Source organism: Miscanthus floridulus, chromosome 11 (genome assembly GCF_019320115.1).
Source record: "Miscanthus floridulus cultivar M001 chromosome 11, ASM1932011v1, whole genome shotgun sequence".
NCBI classification, from domain to species: Eukaryota; Viridiplantae; Streptophyta; class Magnoliopsida; order Poales; family Poaceae; genus Miscanthus; species Miscanthus floridulus.
The window spans coordinates 40,885,838-40,910,634 of NC_089590.1; the positions used below are offsets into that span (position 1 = coordinate 40,885,838).

The following is a 24,797-nucleotide window of genomic DNA, read 5'->3' on the forward strand; positions in this document are numbered from 1 at the left end:
CGCACTTACCCATGTAAACACACGTACGCAAACCAGGGGTGAGGTTTTCTTTGTATTGGACAGGTCTTTAAAAACCACAATATACTGTAGCTTCCTAATAACTACTTCTGGATCGTGGGCGGGTTTGGAACCCTTGAAAATTTTTGGATTGAGGTTCTGTTTGGAACACTTGAATTTTTTTTCTATTCCTACATTTTCTTTGAATTCAAACTGATTCAAGTGAAATCTACACAATTTTTTTTATGAAATTTCTGCATTGGTAACACAAACAGGCCCATTGTTTCGTATTGATATGCTAACTGGAGTGCAAAACTCAACCTCGGCCGAAACATGCTGCGGACTCGTTCAACAAGGTCACAATAGGCAAATCTATATTTTAACTTGGCGACGTATTAGGTGCAAACCAATTAACCTGTGCAAACTTAGAAACTATCAATCAAAACCACTGTGATGCTGATTCAATTGATGCACCAAAACCACTGTGATGCTGATTCAATTGATGCGGTGAGGGACTTAAGCGCAAAAAAAGGTCGGTGAGTGGGGGGCTTAAGCGCAAAAAAAAAAATCCCACCTCTCACCCCATCCATTGGATCAGCATGTAGTGATCCTGATTGTTAGTTTCTAAGTTTGCACAGGTTGGTTGGTTTATGCCTGATACGATGCCTTTCAACTTGCCCTATTCGCTTGGCTGATAAACCATGACTGAAAATACTGTTGACTAATTTATTGTGAGAAAAATACTATTCGTTGGCTGAAAAAATACGGCTTATAAACCAAGCGAACAGAAGGTTTTGTATTCCAAGGAGGCAAGATCGTAGTCTCGATTAAAGCTAAATCAAAGATATTACAGAAAATATCAGCAATGGGTCACAATCGCAACAAATTATATTAAAACTGTCAACCAAGAATTAAACGAGTCAAATTAGTCCATCTTAATCAGGAAGAACTGAATGAATTGAGACAGATAGAAAAAGAACAGAAATAACCATGCAACATTGCTCATTGCTGAAGCAAGGTACTCAATTCATAATAAAACATCGAGATAGGGTAGCAAAACTTTGGTTCAGCAGCAAACCAACCAGCATAACATCCAACACTGACATACTAAATATCAGTCTCCTACAAGGTTAAAATTCGGACATCATGACTGGTTTCCTCTGCCCTGATGATAACAATATGTCACAGCACTTAGTCGAACAGGCTGAAGCCCATGTCCTGCAAATAAATGTTCAACATCAGTAAGTGGCTGAGGTCAGTTTAATAGATCAGTGTTATTACGACTGGTGCCTAAAATAAGACTAAACCATGATGGCATTTGGAGTGAAATCACAAACTAACATGAAATAAGGTACTTGGTCATGAGAAAACATAGAGAACAATGCTGTGTGAGCTTACATCATCACTCTCTTCCTTCTCTTCCACCTTCTCTTCCTTCTTCTCAGCTACAGGAGCAGCACCACCAGAAGTAGGGGCAGCTGCTGCAACAGCAACACCACCGCCACCGCAAGGGAAAGAAGCAAACTTCTCCCTACCGGCAGCAATGAGCTCAGTGATGTCCTTGCCACTCAATTGGGACAGCAGGTGTTCCATCTTATCAGTGTCAATCTCAGCACCAACTGCAACAATAAGAAATTTAATTAATTATACACAGAATGCATCATATCATAAGAGCGTATTTGTATTGCAGTGATCAATTCAACACAGAAAAAAATATAATCAAACACTTGAGTAAATGATCAACCTTATCAGCATTCTACAATCAAGCATCTGCCAAACTAGATGTCTTCTTTTGACAGAAAGAAGATAAATTAATTAAGAATAATAAAAGATTGTAACGGGTATTCAGTTAAATGTAACTACCTGACTCCAGAATAGTTTTCAGATCCTCCACAGAGGGGTCATTGTTGCCAGCGAGAACAGCAAGCAGATAGGCAGCAACAAACTTCATCCTGCTCAAGCCAAAAGTAGTGTCACAATTAGTCCATATTTTTAGCACCATGAATGAAAGTAACTAAATTAAGACATATAGTGAATCAACATGAGTACATTCAGCAAACTCAATGACATGATTATACAAATTAACCTACAAATCAAATTGAAACCACATTGCAACTCTATAAGAAAAGGAAATCTACGTGTAATTGCAAAACAATGAAGTTAAGTGTTTCAAAGTACAGGGGTGATACACCACTAGGAAATATCCATCGGATCTCCATAATCCGGATACACGAATCGATATAAACCGATACACATCTACTATAGAGAGCGTTAAGTGGCGCAACAAATCTTAACCATGGTTTCGCCTGCTTGTAAAACCAGGCTAATAATTCGATAACACAAGCCAAATATAATTAGTCCTAATTGTCAACATTCGATCAGAGTACAGAGCACAAATTAAACAACTCATCCAGACCCGAACCTCCACAACCAAAAAGCATCGCAAAACACCTTTGTTTCGCCTAAAAAAAATCTAATCTACAGCGTCAATATAACACTTGAAACCATGCATTTTGCACCAAATATACCAGCACTAACAAACCCCAACACCAACAATCAGATCGCTCGCTGCAATGATCCCGAACAAGGACACGTAAACAGGAACCAGGATACGTAAAAACAGGAGAGGATTGAGGCGACGTACCTGGATCGTGGAAGGAACGAGCCGAGAAGTAGCGGCGCCGCGGCGGCGGAGGGTTTCTTCGAGCAAGGGGCTAGTGAGGTTTGAGGAGCCGCTATTTATACTGCACCTCGCAGAAACCCTTACGCGCAGGCCCAACAAGGCCCATTAGCCATAGGCCCAGCTTCTCCCAGACTGCCCCGCCGCCAAGGGCCCACGCGCAGGCACACACGCGAGTAACCCGAGTCGCCGACTTGTTCGGTCCTTCCTCCTGTCTTCTCTCTTCTCCCGTTCTCTTCTCCCCCACATTTCCAAAACCCTGGCGGCTGCGGCGGACGGCGGTGACCTGGGGCTGCGGGTGACCGCGCCTGGCGTGCAGAGCGGGCATTCGACCACCGAGCGCTCAGCGTAGGGTGTCCGGCGGTCTGCCACTCCGCCGATTGGAGCAGAGACGGTGAGCCACTGCAGATTGGAGCCTCCGCGGCCGGCAGCGCTGGGCGGCACCGAGAGGCCAGGGCGACGGGCGATTGCCGATTGGAGCAGAGCGAATGAGCTACCACTCCACCTGTCCTGTCCACCAGCACCGGTGAATTGAATTTGTAAGTTATTAATTTGGTAATAAATCACTCAATTGGCTTCTCTGTTATTATTATTGGAGTTAATTTGTGAATGACTTCAAAGGAGCAGAGCTAAAACATGTGAGAATTACTTAGAGCAAGTTGAGTTGGCTTGTAATTTGTAAGTTTTTTTAATCATTTTTGTTGTTTCATATCCTCTCTATATTTCAGACATTTTCATTTTGATATGTTGAACAGTTGGTACTTCTATGTTAAACAATTTCAAGTTATGTTCAATTCTATGAAATCGTGCTTAAATATGTGTTATATCTGCTGTGATTATACAATTACTACTATATGGTGTTATACATTGCCAAATATTACATTTTAGGTTGTAAAAAGTATTTGACGACCCTCTCCTGCCATTGCTGCAGGGTTTTCGGTGTTAACTGACTCAGGTTGCTTGTTCACTGGGGGTGTGCGAGCTTAATCAGCCACCATGGATGGTAAGGGCACACCTTCTCTCTTTCTGTTCCCATTTTGTCACTTACATGTAGGGATGAAAATGGGACGGATATTTCCCGATATCTGTCTGTCCCGAAAGGGCTTAAAGACTACATGGATAATCCGTATATGAATCTGGACATTTAATATCCGTACTGTTTCCTAATCCGAATAGTCAAAGTTAAATTTCTTATATGTATATGGAGTAGTTATTAATCTCTGCTGCATCCGACACTACGTATTTGAGATCTGCAATATCCTTTCGTATCCGATCTAGTTTCATCCCTATTTACATAAGTTATGTGGTGTCAATTTTGGGGGAGTAGTCAGATAGATTGGTAGCTGGTTACTAGTGTTGGGTTGGGAGTAAGATTTTTGTTAAATGGTTTGTTAGCAAGGTGCCAAGCCCTTGTGCTAAAGGTGATGTCAGGCAGGTTAATATAAGAACTGCTCATGGAAATAGCACATAATCTGGGAATGAAGTAGTAAAGTTTAATTGCAAAAGGAGTATAGAAGGGGCGCACAATGCGCAATGTTGCGCTGCAACACATTGAGCAGAATAGGTTTCGTATTTATAAATGAATGAGATGTGGATGATAAAAAGCTCTTTTGCTGATTATGCAAGTAGTTGATTTATGCCATCAAAGAATATAAACAAGTGGAAAAACAATTTGAATCTTCAGTTTATAGTAAGTACCTCAGCTTTGCTGAATCCAACCGCAGTTTGCAGCCTTCAACTTTGTGGAATGATTATAGCTTCTGTATCATGCGGTCAATTTCTCATGACTATTTTTCTTACAGTTGATAAGCAAGAAACAATGGAGGAGACCATCCTTGTTGGTGATGATCTCATGCGCGGGCCGCCATCCCCTGTCATACCGAAAGAGATCGCATCACATGTCCTTGAAGGTGTTGAGCTTTGTGATGGTATACTCAGGAACCTTTTCTTATGTGAGTAACTGGTTTTTGTGACATTGATATCATGTTTCTCTTATTCCGTGTGCATTTGTGAAGGAAGTGTTCTATAGAAAAAACATTATTTCTATTGTCCAGGCCTACAAATCAATGATATTGAGCCATTCTGCCAAGATGAAATTGTGTTATACCGACAATGTGCTGAGAAAAGGGTTAGTTATACTAAAACCATTTGGCCATGCCTGATCTTATTTGGTGTTTATTCAACAGTACAGCTTTGTGTCTTATAACAGGACAAGGAAATAAGAGAGCGGATGCAAAATAGTGAATATAAATTGGGGTTTTCAATGCCCCTGGAACAAGGGAAGGAGAGAGCTACTCAACTCCAATCAGAAGTAACACTGCTAGAAAGGTAGTTCAGTACTAACAAGTTTCCCTTTAATCAATCATAGCAATGATCATGTGATAAGCAGCTTGTGAAATGGTATTCCTATGATCCTATCTGCTATATGAACCTTCAAAGTTTTTTTTTTCCTCATAAAACATTTAGGAACTGTAGTGGAGTGATACACTTAACAAGGAATGCATTTGTATCAAGGTTTTTCCTCCCCATTGACACTAGTAACTAGGTAAGGAGTCTGGCATGAACATGTGCATTGGAATTTTAATTTCTTCACCATTAATCTGGATAATCCAAGTGTGTATACTGATCCAACAAGCTTTCAGAAGATTCACCAATACATATGGTAGTGTTTTTAAAATTTGATGTAACCTTCTATATCAATGGATGTCTAAACTCCCATACGAAATATTTGTCCTGTGGATGTGGTAGTCTAGTTTGTGATTTTGTCACATAATCCATTATTAGGCCATTTGATGCTTACATAGCATACAACTGTTTGCTTTCCTCGTTGCTTTGACAGTTATTGCACCTATTAGATTTAATTGCGTTGTAGCAAGCTTCAATATAGGAATTGACTATTTTATGAGCAAAAGCTTATGTAACACTACTGGGGTGAATTGCATATTTTTTTAGAGAGTAATGGTAGTAAACATAATGGGATGCCGACAACCATTTCTATCAAGTCTAATCCTCCAACATATTAGGAAGCTAAGTGTGTTCTGTCTACCTTAAACATTAATGTTCTTTTTTTTGTCTTAAATGCGCAGGAGAGCTGTGTGTCATTTCATTAAAAAGGAAATAGTAACAGAGAGTATGCAAAACATGACGCACACACTCCACATATCCACATGCACTAGAAAATAAGAACAATCACACCACGGATAGGAGAGAGATGACCACTAGAACCAGGGAGAAAGAAAAACTAGACTACTCCCAAGACCAACAGCCTGTTGGCTTGGTTGTAAATGATCGTGGATTATAAGCTAGAACAGTATTTTTCTCTCACACCAAACCAGCTAGCAGTAATAATCCACGATCATTTCAGCCGAAACGAACAGGTTCCTGAGATCCTAGGCCCAGGCTCTTAGTGAGGAACAACAGATCATAGCTGCTCTCAATGCATGTTAGCTTCATTGTGCCAAATACATATTTTCTTATTTTTCCTATATCTATTTTTAGGATAAATTTTCTACTTGACCTCACAGAGCTGTATTGACTGTTGCCAAAGAATCATGAATCATGAAAAACAAAACACACAATGTAAACATCTTTGTACAGTATGCTTCTGTGCTTTTAGATTAGATTCATAGCCCCTACACCCCCTAAAATCCTATGTTTCACCAAATCCTTTGGCATTTGAGATAGCTGCTCAGATCCTACTTAGCATACTGTTATTGTAGGAAGGAGCCCCTAGACCTTCATGTGTACACCAATTATTTGTTCTGACAAGTAGTGCTTATTCTGGTGTTCCACACACATACGTGTAACACCGGACATTCCAAAAGAATGCGCTAGTAAAACTAGCCCTGATGATATTTTACAGTTGTACCCTGTTGGTTCCATTTTTGTAAGGCATATTTTGGTCAAGCACAAGAATTAGGTGACAAACAAAGAGAATGTGAAGTGACATGTCTGGGATCCTTAGTGTTAAATCTCTTGGGACCACGTGATAGTAGATACAATGGTTAGTGTGGATGTTATTCATAAATGCTGAGAGGTCAAATAAAATTCTTAAATAAAAGAGGGCAAAAGTAATAAAAAAATTCCCTAAATATGCATGTCGATCTGATTTAAAATAATATTACATAGCTTTATTTTAAAATTGGAGACATTTTATTTTGTTTAATGTTAGTTACAGTACAGTAAATGGAGGGAATCGTGAACCATATTGAATTTCCTATTGACTCGTTCATGCAGCTTTATTCTGCTTGCGTGTGGTCTTACATGCCTTTGTAGGCGCATGATTCTTGCTAGTGGACTTGAGGGTATGGAAGGATTTCGACAGAGATGGAGCTTGCACGGACAGCTTGAAGATACAAGGTAGTTGTTTTGATTCTGTACTAGTCACATACTAGCTTGTGTTAATTTCTGTTACTCTATAACAGTTGAAAGGATTTTTCTAGTAAATATGAACTATGACATAGTGGGCTAATGGTACTTACCTCTTTCTGATTTGGAATGACAATGATCAACATAAAACCAGTAGCTTCATAATTCAAATCCCGATAATGATCTAATTTACAAAATCAAGCATCTGAAATGATCATGCCAACTTTGGCTAAGCTTCAGTTATGTATTGTGCACAGAAACGCTATGTGATCATTAACAGGAAAGTAAATTTAATTGATTATACACAGATACGTATAGTTCCGCCCTCGAGTGACTTGATACATCTTTACAGTGGTACATAGTTTCTTATTCCTGTCATCACTGTCCATCTACATTGTTGTTTTACCTTCTTGATTAATCAATATTCCTTATTGAATTTCTGTTTTGGTTTTGCCAACATATTACCGATGTGGCATTTGCTCTGGAATAGTATACTAAAGAGTGCAGAACTACGGTCTGCAAGTTACTGAACAAAGCAATATATACTGTCACTAAAGTGCTTCAATGCTTGCTTCAAATGAAAGTATTCATTGTCTTAACAGTCTGTACTTATATACTTCTAAATCTGTAATTTTGTTTTTTGCAGGAAAAGGCTAGAAGCACTGAACCATGGCATGGCAAAACGAGAGAACCAAAGTTCTACAGGGGAGAGGACAAAATCTCCAGCTGGGAGGAAGTGGTTCTTTTGGTAGGTTAGTATCATTGTTTCAAACTTGAGAAATATTGTTGCTTGAGGTGTATTATCAGCAATGCCACACACTTTTTAACTTCCACAGTACTCTGCCTCCAACTAGCCACTTAATTTGCTAACAAGTGATTTTGCTTATACATACCTGCAAAATGTTAAAATCATGTATCTGGTGATGATACAGTTACATTCCACTTTGTGACTTATGACAGCCACTTGTCCTCCCCATTGTTCGAGTGCCTATTTAGATTATGGCTATTTCATAGCCTCCATTCAGGAGTTAACGACAGTTTGTGTTTTCTATATTAGTGGAGTAAGTTGGCAAACACACTCAATCTATGCAAATTGTGGATTTACAATTCACGTTGTGTGCAATATGCAAACTCCAACGGTAGCCCAGCTGTGTGGTCCAGACTCGGGATGACTTGTTAGGAGAGTAACATCCGAAACGCCTAAACCTGAACCATGATACTATAGCAGCTAATAAAGCTAAAAGGATTTGCAACATGTGCATCTAGGGTCGTGCCCTACACAACTACACCTCCCCCTAAAGATTGTACCGTACTCATGTGTTTTTCCATTTACACCTAGCCCTCTTTGGATGCAAAGTATTTTTGGAGCATTGGAGAAAACTACGGTCTTGCTAAATACTTGTTTTTTAAAAGCTATGGACTGTTTGGATATAACAAATCTTGTAGTTTATAAAGCCATGGTTTTGTTAAAACTGTAGTTTTTGGAGTTTTTAGTAACTCTCACTCATGACCTTTTTCAAAACCCCACGGTTTTGTATATCTTTGGCTTATAATATCACAATTTTCGAAAAGTACATCCAAACAAGGCCATATTTGGATGTTGTGGTTTTGAGAAATTGTAGTATCAACTATCAAAAAACTTTGATTTTAGAACAAGATATGCGCCAAACCTTGTTTAGAGAGATGTGGAGTTTCTGAAGTTTTAGCAGTATCATGGTTTTCAGAACTCGAAGCTGAATCGGTGCCGCGGTGCGTATTCCTTTGCCTTCGTAGCAGCCGGACAGTTAAATTCTCTTTGCAGATGCTGACCATGTATATTCTGTTTGTGGTAACGTGGAGAGGATGTCACTCCACACCATTATCAAGAACAAAACAGACAGCTAGATTTCATCAGTTCGTTTCATCTTCTGACTATCCCTCTCGCCTGTGTTGCCCGGCATGACAAGCATGGAATCGTTTCATGTGATCCGGGTGAACAGTTGACTTCCCGAGACTTGATCCATGAAAAAGCCATGCTTGGTTCCAACGACACTGTTGCTAGTCAGAGACAATGGCGCATTGCACCCCCTCACCCCGACTATAAAGAAGGCCTACTACACACCGTGCCACTCACATCAGCGTGTCCACCTTCAACTATCATCGTCGTCTCATCTCCGGTCTCAGCCGGCAGGCACCCAAACTGAGATGGCGTCCGTCCGGCGGTTCGCCGTGGCCCTGCTCGCCGCCTCCTTCCTCGCCGCGGCAGTGGGAGCCCAGCCGACGGACCCTACGAATCCCATCTCGTCGGACCCCAACGTGATCCCCGTATACCCCCCCACCTACGTGACCTGCTACAACGACACCCATGGGCAGCAAGGGTCGGAGCCCAAGTGCAACGTCCTCGCGCTCCAGTGCCCTCGCGGCTGCCGGGACACCTGCTACGTCCACTGCCCGTCCTGCAAGCTCGTCTGCCGTAAGCGTCCACACATACATACTCTACGCATTCGCTCTATCCTGCTCAAAGATTTTGATCAGTTTGTGATTTTGAGCAGTGTGTGAGCTGACCGGCACGGAGTGCTACGACCCGCGCTTCGTGGGCGGCGACGGCAACAAGTTCCTGTTCCACGGCCGCCGGGACGCCGACTTCTGCCTGCTGTCGGACGCCAACCTGCACATCAACGCGCACTTCATCGGCAAGCGCAACAACGCGGGCGTGGCGCGTGACTTCACCTGGGTGCAGGCGCTGGGCATCCGCTTCGGCGGGCACCGGCTGTACCTCGGCGTCCGGAGGACGGCCACCTGGGACGACGCCGTGGACCGCTTGGCCATCACCTTCGACGGCGCGCCCGTCCCGCTGGACGCCGTGGCCGGCGCCAGCTGGAGCCCCACGTCGGCGGCGCCCGCGCTGTCCATCTTCCGCACGGGCCCCGCCAACGGCGTGGTGGTGCAGCTGGACGGGGTGTTCCGGATCGTGGCCAACGCCGTGCCGGTCACCGAGGAGGACTCGAGGGTCCACGGGTACGGCCTGCGCCCCGAGGAGGACGGCAGCCTCGCGCACCTCAACGTGGCGTTCAAGTTCTACGCGCTCAGCTCCGACGTGCACGGCGTGCTGGGCCAGACCTACCGCCCGGACTACGTCAGCGCCGCCGGGGTGGACGCCGGCGCTAGGGTCCCCGTCATGGGCGGCGCCCGCAGGTACCAGGTGTCCGGCGGCATCTTCGCCACGGACTGCGAGGTCGGGCGGTTCGCTGGCGACGACGACGGGCCCGCCGGGCCCGCCGTGGGCATCATCGAGGAGCCCACCGACGCGGCCTGCGGCAGTGGCGAGGTCACCACTGGCCTGGTGTGCAAGAAGTGACGAGGCCGCTGGTGTAGTGTTTTATGCTTCATTCACGTGTCTAATTGCGTGCGTACGTGCTGACATATATATAGCTGCTGCAGCTGCGAAGTAGTAGTAGTTCTATGTATGGCGACCGAATAAAAGACTGACGTGTCTCGTGGTAGTCGTGTGGACAACACTGGGAAATAATGCCGTGTTGCTCTGATGTCGGAAGTGTAGTGCTGCAGTGTCGGGCTAGGATAGGATCCGCATGGTTAAATTCCTGTGGATATAATCCTAGCTACTTTGGTTCTCGTGTTTCATCATTCAAATAAATAAAGTTCTCTAAATTAAGCAGACACCTTTTACTATCAAAAAAGAAGTTCTCTAAACAGATCGATTATGTGATTTTTGTAGCACGTGTTTGCATTTTTTTCACTTAGGCCAACCTCAGCGGATAGTTTTACGACTGTTATTTTCAAGACAATGAAACTTAGATTAAACACCCGTTCTCAATTTAAAGTTTTATTTTATAGTTTTATAGGCATTTAATTTCATGACTCATAGATACTTGCTAATCGTGTCAAGAGAGTTTTATTTCTTCTCTCTTTTCTTAAATACACTGTCATATCATAAAAAATACCTACTCCCTCCATACTTAAAAATGAAGTCATTTTGGACAGCGACACGGTCTCCAAAGCATAACTTTGACTACTTTATTTTTATAAAGATATTTATCAAAAAGTGATATATGTAAATTTTTGTGAAAGTATTTTTTAAGACAAATCTATACATATAGTTTTCACATTTCCAAACTCAACAACTTAAAAGTTATTCATGATTTATATTCACGATGTTTGACCCAAGTCTTGTCCAAAACCACTTTATTTTTAAGTATGGAGGAAGTATGTGTCAATTTATTGAGTCTGTCTACTTAACAACCATGTGTTTTATGCAGTTTTAACACATGAATTTTTTTACACCATAAAATTAAGATCCAACAGCCTCCACCCTCCTTCTACCTCCAGCCTCCAGCCTTCTTCTATCTCTAGACAATCATAAATCACAAGATCACAGATCAACATATCATAAGAAATAATTTTTTTCTATGAAATGATAAATCACATATCGCAGAGGAGGATGAGAAGTGGCCTACTTAGAGAGCTGGATCCGCCGCCGCAGAACCAGCTGCACCACGCACGCAGAGCGGAGTCGGTTGCACCACGCACGCAGAGCGGATCAGCACGTAGAGCGGAGCTGCACCACGCACGCTGCACTACGCACGTGTCAGTGCACGCAGAGCAGAGAGAAAAAAATTTATGTGTTTCTTTGTGCTAAAACACATGTGTATTGTATAGTATTTCCGTTAATTTAAATGAAACTCACGTGACCGACACTAGCCTTATAAACATCAGTGATCCGTTATCCGTGCCCGAACTCCGGACCCGATCTGCGATTGCTAACTGTGCCTGCAAGAAAACACTGCACGTCGTGTACCACGTAGTCTTTATAGCTGCGAGCCTGCGACACACGATCCTCAATCGTCCCCTGAAATCAGCTCCCTCCCTCCTAAACATATTCCTTGCGTTCGCCCGGCTCAAACAACACCGTGCGCGGCAGAGCAGCGATGGACGGAGGAGAGGCACCGTCCGCCGACGCGCGCCAACAACAGCCGCGGCCATTGCGGTCACCGCGGGGGCGGGCAAGAAAGAGATGGAGCCGCCGCCGCTGCCGCCTCGTCCGCAGCCTCGCCCTGCTGCTCGGCCTCCTCGCGTTCCTCCTCTACCTGCGTAGGCACCGGCGCGTGCGGCGTCGAGGTCGAGGGACCAGTCGACGGCGCCAACGGGACGTCGTCGTCGTCGACGATGGAGTAGGTGGTGCGGCTGCGGGCGGCGCGCGGGGGCCAGCATAGTCGGCGTGCAAAGGCCGCCGGCACTGCCGCAGAGGTATTTAGCCTGTGTCATTGTATCGTTTAGCAATGGCGTCGCCATCTAATCTAAACTAATGATTTGACTCGTCGCCCATGTAAATTGCCCGAACCGCGATTATTACATCTTCGTTTATACGGACTTAGGGAGCTTTCAAGGATTTTGTATAGAGAGTCAGTCTTTCGTGTGTTCTCAGATCTGACAACCGAGTGAGCTGTCAGATCCTTTCCAAACACTCAATTTTACCAAGCTAATAGAATCTGAGTGTTCCAAGGCTACAGAACACTTGATTCCCTAACCACATGATCTAGATCTAAGGAACCGAATATAAAAGATCAAATAAATGTTAAAATATATATCAAAAAACAAATAATAAAAAATAAATACAAAGAGTGCCCAACAAAGGCGAAATTTCAAAATAATACCAAATCTAATAAACAAAAAATCATTAAAAAGGCCAAAAAAATAACAGGTTAATTCTATGAAAGGAAAATTGAAAAAATTCAAATGGAAAGTAAATAAAACATACAAAATTCAAACAAAAAGGCCAAAAAAATACTAGATTATTTCTATGAGGGGTAAATTGGAAGAATTTCATGGGGAAAGCAAATAAAGCATACAAATTTCAAATAAAAAGGCCAAAAAATATAAGATTATTTCTATGAAGGGCAAATTGGAAGAATTTCAAAGTGAGACAAAAAAACAAACAAATAAATACTCATAAAAATTGGGGAAAAAATCAGAGAACAAGACAAATAGTTCAAAAGAGCATTCTAAATAATGCAGTAGCAACATACACTATAGGATAAAAAGATTACACATCAAAATGAATAGTAAAATACACTACAATTGCATGTAGTTTGAACATAAATAAGCAAGGAGTGCAAGACAAAAGCGCAAAGGGAAAGAAAACAACACACAAAGCAGTAATATATTTCAAACAAACATAAACACATTAGAAAGTAAAAGTTCCAAGTTACTAGTTAAAGTCACAAACAAACACTAGACATAACCAGGCTTAATCAGAAAGATAATTATGGCATAGATACCACCAAATACTTCCACGGATCTAGATGAAAGTTCAGGGAGGCTGAAGTTGCTAGTTTATCATCATCTTCATCCTCTAACTTCTCCTCAAAATAACCATGGCAAAAATTCTTTGAGGGGCTCCATGGTATCAGCGGTGGTAGGGGGGCTTGAGCCCCCCACCCCCACCCCATTGGTCGAGTTCGGCAAATTGGTTACAAGCTTTCTGCCAAATTTTTTTTCAAATTGGTTGAGTAGTAGAGGACATTTATCTAGATATAATATAAGAGATAGTTATTTTGGAGGAAAATACAGGGTGGGCCTCGTTAAAAATCCACCTCCTCCAAGTGGCAAAAACAGCATAACTCTTCGCTCTATGTTGGTTATGTTGGTGTTTATTATTATGTCACTTGTTTGAGTACTTAGCCACCTATTATAAACCTATATCCCCTAATTTTACTAGGTTGTCATCCCTAGTGATGATGCCAGAGATATGTGTTGGTACTACATAGTATTACTACTAGAATAACACTTAGCAGTTCTTTAGTAATTATGTGACTTGAGAGAATATATGCAAATCTATGAATGAAAAGTATCCGTAAGCGCACAGATAATATAGCATTGTAGCATTTTATCCGAGAGTATTTCAGGTATCGTTATTTATATTTTTACCACTGGGAAGGTCTAGCATGCACATGTATTGATAACTTATACTATTGAAGGAGAAATAAACCATAGCTATTACTATACTCACAACAGGGATAAGTCATAGGATAAGATATGTATAAATGATAAGTAATAATAATGATAAATCACTCAGAGCACTCCTTTCTACAGCGTTAGCACGACCAGATAGAATATTAGTGGAATAATTCCTAAGTCATTCTTAATTACAAGTCAAAGCATACATTTGATTAGTGCAATTATACCTAGTAATCATGGCTATAATCATCATCATATCTACACATAAGGGATATTACTAAGGAAGATTGAGGGCAGAGCTTGTTCTACCTTCGTAGTCGGACCCGTACGTGCACCTATATTCGGGGAGTGGACTATAAATGATTTAACGAGAGTGTCACATCCGCGATCTACCATATGACCTAGAATATAGGGTGGATCCATAGGTAAACAATATATAAGCACCATGCTTACACAATGTCAACCACGCACCCTGTGTACTTTAGAGTGAGCGCTATACGAACTTGTGCATAAACATAATGATTATCGGGTTCATAAATTCAGGGTCCCCAATGGACCCGTTTCTCTTCAATACTTGGTCCAACAAGCAGTGCAGCGACAGCGCACGTCTAGGCCAGCCCAAATACATAATGATAGGCCGAGACCACAATCCGGTCCTCGACCGGCACCTCCGACCAGGAGACCTGGTCAGAGCCCCAACCGGAAGGCCTGGCCATGGTGGAACCACAGTCCGACTCCGACCTCGTTCCTCCGACCGGGGATATGTCGGACCTTTGCTCACCTCTCTTTCCTGATCGACATGGTTGGGGCCGACTGGGAATGACTAACCAGGATGCCTGCTTGATGTGGGCCTAAGGAGCAGGCGGAGCAGATAAGGTAAAGCGCTCAAGTCAACCGTAATATCGAGGACCATACCCTACCATGCCTTGTGCACCTATAGGACGTGCCGCTAGGCCATGTTAGATGGACACTACACAACCTTCTAGATGCGTCAGAACACAAACAGTATTGTGGGCACCGTCATTTGCCGTCCCTGGCGAACACTATGTAGCCTGCTAGGTCATGAACAGTAAGGTGGGCGAACACTGTGCACCCTGTTAGATACAATAGATCTTGAACAGAAAGGTGGGTGAGGCGTGCTGTACCTAACAGCGTGGGCAACAAGACTAGGTAGCACACGTACACGTTCTCTCCCTTTTTGTCTTTGAGTTGTAAGGCCATCCCTTTCATCTATAAAAGGGGATGCGCTCTCTCCTAAAAGGACGATGGCTAAATAGCTCAACAGCTCTAGAGCTCAATAGCTACATAGTCTACACGCTCTCAATAGCTGATAAGCTCGAATACACAGAGCATACGCTCTAATACTTAGCGCACGTTTGAGCATCCATCACTCTCTTCCACTCGGTTCAGAGTCCGACTGGGCCTCTAACACCCCTTCCTATTCCTTACTCGTTTGTAACCCTGCAGCAAATTTTGAGCACCTAGGCTCAGGAATAAAGTCACTGATCGACTAAAACTGGACGTAGGTCATGTTGCCTGAACCAGTATAAATCCTGTGTCATCGCATGCTAGGCCACATCCGATCATAGTGCACGACAAAACTATAAATATTTACTTGTTGGCCACATTTTTGCACCGACAGTTGGCGCCGCCTATGGGGAAAGACGCCATGCGTTCATGCTTTTGGTCATCGGATGGCCCACCTTTCCACCATCTTTGGCATGGCGGGCTCGAGCCATATGATTTGTTTTGGCTCGCTGGAGTTTCCCACGCTCCCACTTGTCAGGATGTGGGTTCCTCCTGTCTTCATGCCACTCCAGACCTTCCTCTTTGGGAGCCTAGACTTCAACGCCGACCAGCTCGGCATACCCCGCTTCCATGAGGAGGTGCTTGTCTTGGCGCCCACTGGAGGAGGAGAACCCTCCACCGGCCCTAGGCCACTCGACGACCTCAACGTCGAGACACCCACGCTTTGCCTCGAGCCCATACTAGGCTCAAACCCCACAGTGAGAGATGTACATATTGTTCTTTACTCACTATTTAACATCTTTCGCTAAGTCTCCAGAGGGACCCCATTGTCCTCACCATGACCGCCGTGCGACCGGTCCCCCTATGGCTTTGTGTCCCCGTGGACACATGCGCATGGGGGCTCCAGAGGATGCTGACACCACCCCCTCTCATGTTTGAGTTCGTGGGGATGGTGGGCTACGTCCCCGCCTCCTTCAATGACCTCATTGATGATCAGGTCGAAAGCGACGGCTCCAGCCTCGGTGACCTCATGGCACCTAGCCACCCTTTGTCCTGGGAGTGCACTATGGCGGATGCCTCGGGACAACTATCAGAAGTGGTGGAGTCTCTGCAGACTCACACCCCTCTAGACCCCCGTACACAATCCCTGGCGAGTGTGTAGGAGCACGGTGAGGAGTTACGACAAAGGCGACAGAGCCAGCCGCCCCCTGCGCCTACATGCCCGGTGCAGCACGCTGCACCACATGCGCGCAACCCGGCAAGCGGCGCTCGAGATCATGCTCGTCAGGTCTAGCTTAACATACTAGATAGAGGGGATGACCCCCTTAGTTTGCTCGGGCTGGACAAAACATCACTGCTGCGGCGATGCTTCTACATGGCCTCCCCGAGCCTATCGACCCCCAGAAGCAGGCAATCCACCGAAACCTCTGGGTGCTGGTGGAAACCGCCATCGTTCAGCAGGCGGAGAGCTCCGTGTCGCAACACTGGCTTGTGGCCTCTTGCCCAACCAGGGAACTAGGGCGCACCAGTTGAATCACTTCGTCCACTCATCATAGCAGATGCCGGGCGTGGAGCCAGAAGCCGTAGCTGCATCGCAGCCCAACCCGACGCCCACTCCACACCGACCACCTATGCGCTAATGGCTCAGGCCAAACCGTGATGCTCGCAGCGTCATCAACAATCGACGCCACGCCCAACATGATGATGACGCCCATTGAATGGCAACCAAAGCAGGCGGCACGAGCTCTGGCCTAACCATCGAGGAGTGCGAGGACACGCATCCCTGGCATGGCGTCTGACCAAATGACTAGAGCCCTAGTTTGGATGGCCTGGGGCCATGAGCCTTTGGTCACCGCATCCAGAAAGCATCGTTCCCATAGCGCTTTTAACCACCCACTAAAATCACCAGGTACACCGGGGAGACGAACCCCGGTATATGGCTCGAAGACTTCCGGCTCGCCTGCCGAGCTGGGGGAGTGGATGATGACTACTTCATCATCTAGTGCCTCCCCATCTGCATGGGGGAGCATATTCGAGCATGGCTTGAATTCCTTTGGACCAACAACATCCATGACTGGGCGGATCTCAAGAGGGTCTTCATCAGAAATTTCCAAGGGATGTATGTCCGTCTTAGGAATTCCTGGGACCTCAAGAGCTACCAGCAGGAGCCCAATGAGTCCCTACGGGATTACATCCACAAGTTCTCAAAATAGTGCAACTCTCTTCCTGATGTCGTCGATGCGGATGTCGTCAGTGTGTTCCTCACTAGGACAACCTACAAGTCCCTAATCCACAAGCTCGGCTATGTGAAGCCCCGTACCACCCGTGACCTGCTTGGCATCACTAGGAACCACGCCTCTGGTGAGGATGTGGTCGGGGTGGTCTTTAGTGGTGGTCGGGATAGGGGCAAGGCTAAGCACGAGGACCAAGGCGAGGGCCCCTCCACACAAAAGGGCAAGAAGAACAAGAAGGATCGGCGCTGACTGACCAACCCAGCTTTGGTCGCCACGGTCGACCATGTGGGAAGCCGCCCCAGCAGGGCTAGCCCAGCCACTTTGACAAGCTCATGGAGAGTCCATGCACCAACCATGCCTATCCCGTCAAACACCTCTACAAGGACTGCGAGCTCCTCAAGCGCTTCCTGCGGCAAGCTGCCAAGCCAAAGGAAGGGAAAGGCAAGGAGGAGGCAGCCAAGATGGGAGGCACGACGGGTAAGGATGGAGACAACTTTCCTGACCATGAGGAAGGCCTCATGATCTTTGGGGGATCCAACGCCATCCACTCTAAACGCCAGCATAAGGTATGCTACCGAGTGGCATGTGCTGCCGAGTCGGCCATCCCCTCTTTCCTTAGCTGGTCAGACTCCCCGATCACTTTTGATCAAAGAGACCATCCTTCCCACGTCGCCCAACTGGGTTGCTACCTACTCATCGTCGACCCCATCATTCACAAGAAGTGCCTCATCAAGGTGCTGATGGACGGAGACAGCGACCTTAACATTCTCTACGTTGACACCCTCGATGCCATGTGCATCCCCCGGTTGGAGCTCCGCCTAGTGAGCTCTCCCTTCCACTGCATGATCTTGGGGACGTAGGCATACCCACTCGGGCAGATTGACCTGCCTGTATTGTTTGGTGACCGTGCCAACTTCTGCTTAGAGGTCCTAACCTTCGAGGTAGTAGACTTTCCAGGGTCCTACCATGCCATCTTGGAGCGGCCATGCTACGCTAAGTTCATGGCAATCCCCAACTACACCTACCTCAAGCTAAAGATGTCAGGGTCGAATGACGTCATCACCGTAGGTAGCACCTTCTCGCACACCTACACGTGCGACCGTGAGCATTATGAGGTCGCCACTAACGTCATCAACTCCACCGAGTTCCTAGAGCTCGAGAATTTGGCGACTCTAGCAGTCCCCGACTGCAATGGGGAGACCTCCTCAAACACTTTCCATCTGACTGAGGATACTAAGGCGGTGGAGATCAACCCTAGCAACCCAACCAAGATGTCTTCGTGTGGGAGCCTTCTGACATGCCAGGCATACTGAGGGAGGTCGTCGAGCATGCACTATGCATCATCCTAGGCTCAAAGCCCACCAAGCAATGCCTACGTCGCTTTGACGATGAGAGGTGTAGGTCCATAGGCGAGGAGATCGCCAAACTTCTAGGCAGCCGGATTTGTCAAAGAGGTATACCACTCTGACTGGCTAGCTAATCCTGTTCTTGTGTAAAAGAAGAATGGGAAATGGAGAATGTGTGTTGACTATACTGGTCTCAACAAGGCATGCCCAAAGGATCACTTCCTTTTACCACACATAGATCAGATAGTTGACTCTACTTTAGGGTGCAAAATCCTCTCCTTCCTAGATGCCTACTCAGGCTACTACCAGATCACGATGAAAGAGTCCGACCAGGTCATGACTTCATTCATCACCCCATATGGTTTATACTATTACGTAACCATGCCTTTTGGTCTAAAGAACGTTAGTACCACCTATCAATGATGCATGCAGCAATGCTTCACCGACCAAATTGACCCGCCCGACCAACCTGACCAAGTCGAGCGGCCAAAACCAACAATCGCCATCTATGTAGATGACATAGTGGTGAAAATGGCTCAAGCTAGCGACCTAATCGCAAACTTGGCCGCCACATTCATGAACCTCCAAAGATTCAACATCAAATTGAATCCTAAAAAATGTGTTTTTAGGGTTCCAAAGGGGAAGCTGCTCAAATACATTGTGTTCGAGCGCGGCGTCGAAGCAAACCCCAAAAAAATCATGGCCATCTCCAACATGGGCCCTATACATAACATCAAGGGCGTATAGAGGCTCACTGGCTGTTTGGCCACCCTGTGCCGGTTCATCTCCTAACTAGGCGAATGGGGGATGCCTCTCTACAAACTTCTCAAGAAGACAGACACATTCGTCTGGACAAAGGTGGCACAACAGGCTTTGAAAAGCCTCAAAGCATCACTAACGTTGGCCCCAATCCTCGTCGCTCCTGAACGAGGAGAATCCCTCCTCCTCTACATCATGGCAAGCAACCACGTTGTGAGCGCCACCCTCGTCATCGAGAGGGAGGAGCCAGGACATCCTCTAAAGGTCCAACGACCGGTGTACTTCGTCGGTGAGGTACTCATTGATGCCAAAATTCGCTACCCCTAGGTTTAGAAGCTTCTGTACGCTGTGCTGATGGTGACCTAGATGCTCCTGCACTACTTCACCGACCACGAGGTCATGGTCGTCACCTTGTTCCCACTCAAGTAGGTCGTCTATAACCATGATACCACCAGCTGGATCTCCAAGTGGGCTCTTGAGCTCATAGGCCACGACATCAGGTATGTGCCCCGCACCGCTATTAAGTCTCAGGCTCTTGCCTACTTCATCATCAAATGGACGAAAGTCTAGCTCTCGACCTCGAACATCACCCACGAGTACTAGATGATGTACTTCGATGGGTTGGTCAGGGCGCCTAGCTTAGGGGCTGGAGTGGTTTTGATCTACTCGGATGGGAGCAGGCTCCACTACGCGATCCGTCTCCATTTTTCAGCCTCGAATAATGCCACGGAGTATGAGGCCCTCATCAATGGACTATGCATCACCATCGAGCTCGGCGCCACATGGCTATATGTCCATAGTGACTTAGAGTTGGTCGTCGACCAAGTCATGAAGGAGTCCTCCTACAAGAGCCCTCTCATGGCAGCATACTGCTAGGAGGTGTGCAAGCTCGAGGACAAGTTCTAAGGGATTGAACTGCATCATGTCCCTTGAAAGGACAACGCCGCCGTTGACTTCCTTGCAAAATTGGCGGCCAGATAGGAATCGCTCGCTGATGAGGTCTTTGTAAACGACCTCCATGAGCCGTCTGCTCGCATCCAAGAGGATCCAACCTAGACACGCTCCAACACCAACCTAGCACTCGGGGGCTTTGACCCCCCGACATGCCCCAACCCCGACCGAGCACTCGGGGGCTCCAACCTTGGTGCCTCCATGGCAACATCGCCCGCCAACATCACCATGATGGCACTCGATCCGACCGACTAGAGAGCACCACTACTCACCTACCTCCTCGAGGAGGTTCTCCCACTAGAAAGGACTAAAATGTAATGAATCGCTCGACGCGCCAAGACATTCGTTGCCATTCGTAACGAACTTTACAAGCGAAGTCTGTCGGGAGTGCTCATGAAGTGCATCCCGATCGACCAGGGAAACAACTTCTCCTCAAAGTCTATGCCAGAATCTATGGACATCACGCGGCCCCAAGGTCGTTGGTCAAGAAAGCCTTTTGCCAAGGTTTTTACTGGCCCATTGCGCTGTGAGATGCTGAGGAGGTGGTTCGTAGGTTTGAAGGATGCCAGTTCTACGCTTGACAAACTCACCTGCCAGCGCATGAGCTTCAAACCATCCCCATCACCTGGCCATTTGCTGTCTAGGGCCTCAACATGGTCGGACCCCTCAACAAGGCCCTAGGTGGCTTCACTCACCTACTCATGGTGGTGGACAAGTTCACCAAGTGGATAGAGGCAAAGCCCATCACCAATATCTGCTCAGAAGAGGTTGTCAAGTTCTTCCTCGACATCATCTATCGGTTTGGTGTTCCTAACTATATCATCACCGACCATGGAACAAACTTCATTGGGAAGAAGTTCCTAGACTTCTATGATGGATACGACATCAGGATCGATTGGGCCTCGGTCAGACACCCACGTACTAATGGTTAGGTCGAGTGGGCCAATGCATGGTCCTCCAAGGACTCAAGCCTTGTATCTTCGACCAACTCAAAAAGTATGTCGAGCGATGGGTTGTAGAGGTCCTAGCGATCCTCTGGAGCCTAAGAACGACCCCAAACTAGTCCATGGGGTTCACCCCTTTCTTCCTGGCATATGGAGCCAAAATAGTGTTGCCATCCGACCTTGATCATGGCGCCCAAAGAGTAAAGGCCTTCGACCAAGACCGAGCCATGGAGATTCAGCAGGATGCGGTCGACCTGCTTGAGGAGGCTCATGAGATGACCGTCATCCGCTCCGCTCATTACCAGCAAACTTTCCATAGGTACCATGAAAGAAAAATCAGGTGGAGGATCCTCGAGGTTAGTGATCTCATACTCCAGAGGACCTAGTCAACCAAGGACAAACATAAGCTCTCTCCTCCTTGGGAAGGACCGTACACGGTGGCTGAGGTGATCCGACCGAGCACCTACCGGTTGAAAGACAACAATGGCAACATTCTCACCAACACATGGAACATCGATCAGTTAGGTTGTTTCTTTCCTTAAAGCTCGGTCTTACCATTTTATTTCCATTCAATGCTTGCTCCTATAGCGCCCTAGCCCAAGCACTATTAGCCTGGGTCTCTCGGGGGCTCCATGGGGTGCAATACCACCCCCTTTTTCTATCATTTTAACTATCATCCAGTAACACTTTTCGCCCAAACAAAAGGGCATCGCCCAAACAAAAGGGCATCCCATTCCTTTGATTGTCCTGCATAACTTGCGCTTTAACCTCTCGACCGATCACACCCCGCCATGACCTATGGTTACGAGCAACTAAGCCTCGTGGGCCATGTCCAAGTTCTTAAGGTTGCAGCCTACGGGTCAATGGGCAGGTGCAAAAAAAGAAAGGACAAAAAACAAAGCTACACAAGGATAAAAACAAGGGCGGACGGGACAAGCTTCCCCTCATGAGTGATTTCATCACAAAACAAATTTAAAATATCCATGAATGTAAAACTGTTCACACAGGGGCTCCCCGATGAATTCATCTTTTACATAAATTGACTATTTCTACTCTAACTCTATTGTGCCCCCCCCAGTGTCATCGGTTGACAGTGTAGCTGAGGTTAGGACGATGGCGCTCTTCTTGGCTATGGTCAGGACAACGTTCGGCTCAGTTGGGGGTGGGACGACGCTTGCCTCCAACTCGACCTCCGCTGCCTCCACTGGCTGGACGACATCTTCCCGGCGCACATCTATGGCCATGATCGAATGGCGAGCCTCCATCACCCACTGCGCGGTGACCTACTCAGCGACCACCTGTGCATGTGGCACCAAACTTTCCCCCAGCGCATGGATCTCGTCTGCGCTCCACCCATCATCATATCCTCTATAGATGGCCATGAAGTCTAGATCAGGGTAGTGGGTCACCACCGAGGCCAGCACCCCTGACGTCCCATAGAACATGCCATCGGAGATGAGCACCCAAACTTCATTCGGGACCTCTACCAGCTGGACGACATTCGTACTGGTGCTCGGTCCCAACCCGAACACCTCGAAGACCACCACCTGCGCAATGTTGCGAAGCTGGTCGAGCTCTCCCTCAAGAGTGCGTCTCTCCTTAAGGGATTGGGCTAGCGCCTCCATGCTCTGATCGCCCACCGCTTTGACCGTCTCCAACTCTTGCTCTAGGAAGCCGATCTTCCCACCCAGTTCTAGAAACAGATGATAAATTCAGGAGCAACTTGCTGGAGACTGAGGCAGCGCTCAGGAAGTCCCTCCTCTCCTCCTTCGCAACCGGTGGGGGAGGGACCACAAGAGTCACCTCCCACCCAGCCTCTACCATCACCATGGGGATCACTGCCATCATGGTCGCCGTCGTGCTCACGACCGATCGGGAAGGTGCAACCCCTATTAAGGAAGGTCACGCCACCACCAGCCTACTTCACTCTTCTCGCATAGAAGGTGGGGAGATCCCCAGTCCTATTGGCTCCTGGCTACTGCCATACAAGTGTAGGTTAGTCATGCTCAAAAACTCAACTATGAGAACAAAGGGAAGCTTGAATACATACCCAGACGAAAGTGGCAGAACCTTGAAGCCCCGACCGGTTGATGATGAGCTGACTAGACAAGGATCACTCGAGGGTCGTGACCCATGCCCCCTCAGATCAATCAAGGGAGGGGGCAACCCGGTCGGTCCCCGTGCATCCCTCAAACGGTCACCGTCAGCTCATGGCAAAACCATCAGAGCAACTAGCGAGCATCTCCCCATTAGGGGTCATGCACACACATCGACCTCGAAGATGTACGGGAACAATCACGTCCCCCCGACAAACTAGCATGCTCTACCACACTCAGAGCAGGGGCCCGCGAAGCCAATGACACCTCCAAAGGGCATGATGACCGTGCCCACTTTGCCTCCCATTCGCGGGTAGCATCCTCACCCACGACACGTTTCCTTGACTCAAGAGCATCACCGCGTGTCTCCATACCGCGTCCACTGTCGACAGGTGTAGCCATAGGCTCACGGTGCTCCACCAAGGTTACTGTGGTGCCCCTATCTCCCTCATCCTCTAAGGAAGTCACGTCATCACCCATCTCTGTGGGCTCCTCTGACTTGAGCTCCACCTCCATGTTGCTTCGGCTCTTGCCACCATGGTCCCACTAGTTGATCTCCTTCTCCTTATCAAACCTCCTCTAGACCTTCTCATTTTTCTTCTTCTTCTTGGCAAGCATGGCCTCCCTTTGGGTGGCTTGCCAAGCCGTGCCTTCTGCCCCTCTTAGAAGATGCGGCCAGGATTTATACCCCGTGAGCCCCTATGAAACAGGTGGCTTAAAATCTATCTAAAGATCAGAACAGAAAGGAAAAAGGTCATGGGAAAGGAGTATACCAGATTGGACAACTTCGTGGCATTGAGAGGTTCAGTCATCCCTTTGAGGGACTCATCATCCCCCAACTACAGTACCCGATCGAGATGACTCTAGACTTCATCCCTTGATAATCTCCTCCGGCGACGTGCGGTCGAGATCCATTAGGCCAGAATATTTCCACATCGGCCACGTTCTCTCCACCAATAGGGTGACCCAATGATGAAAGAAGGTATGGAAGACCCACAACCCATCAAGGTCATGTCGCATGAGCCTCTGAAGCTCCATCTCGATGATCTCCAGCTTGTTCTACTGACGGGTGGGACCCCATGACCAGCTTTCCCTCCTCTCTGGCCTCTCCCTGGTGAACATTAGGAATGGCACCTCTACTAGGTTCCTGATGTAGAACCACTCGCCGTGCCATCCCCAGTTGGCGTCTGTAGGGGAGTACACCGGGTAGGGGACTGATG

General features: G+C 46.7%; 3 protein-coding genes across 7 annotated transcripts; 2 read left to right on the top strand and 1 right to left on the bottom strand.

Moving 5' to 3' along the window:
• Positions 1-978: 978 nt before the first annotated feature.
• LOC136493411 (large ribosomal subunit protein P2A-like) lies at positions 979-2,725 on the bottom strand. Its single transcript, XM_066489494.1, has 4 exons — positions 2,642-2,725; positions 1,861-1,949; positions 1,396-1,616; positions 979-1,215 (listed from the first exon to the last, which is right to left on the bottom strand). Exons 2-4 carry the CDS (start codon positions 1,946-1,948, stop codon positions 1,189-1,191), a joined length of 336 nt encoding a protein of 111 aa, XP_066345591.1. The 5' UTR covers position 1,949; positions 2,642-2,725; the 3' UTR covers positions 979-1,188.
• Positions 2,726-2,879: 154 nt separating this feature from the next.
• On the top strand, positions 2,880-8,891 carry LOC136494892 (uncharacterized). 5 transcript variants are annotated; one of them, XM_066491060.1, is made up of 8 exons: positions 2,880-3,216; positions 3,609-3,680; positions 4,480-4,629; positions 4,732-4,805; positions 4,887-5,005; positions 6,914-7,036; positions 7,692-7,797; positions 8,755-8,891. In XM_066491060.1, exons 2-7 carry the CDS (start codon positions 3,674-3,676, stop codon positions 7,795-7,797), a joined length of 579 nt encoding a protein of 192 aa, XP_066347157.1. In that variant the 5' UTR covers positions 2,880-3,216; positions 3,609-3,673; the 3' UTR covers positions 8,755-8,891. The 5 variants fall into 5 exon arrangements, with proteins under 5 accessions (XP_066347157.1, XP_066347158.1, XP_066347159.1 ...); XM_066491061.1 differs by having other exon boundaries at positions 8,770-8,884; XM_066491062.1 differs by lacking the exon at positions 8,755-8,891 and adding an exon at positions 3,299-3,355 and having other exon boundaries at positions 2,881-3,216; positions 7,692-8,732.
• Positions 8,892-9,046: 155 nt separating this feature from the next.
• Positions 9,047-10,659, top strand: LOC136494891 (uncharacterized). The gene is made up of 2 exons (XM_066491059.1): positions 9,047-9,497; positions 9,577-10,659. Exons 1-2 carry the CDS (start codon positions 9,047-9,049, stop codon positions 10,380-10,382), a joined length of 1,257 nt encoding a protein of 418 aa, XP_066347156.1. The 3' UTR covers positions 10,383-10,659.
• Positions 10,660-24,797: the final 14,138 nt, after the last annotated feature.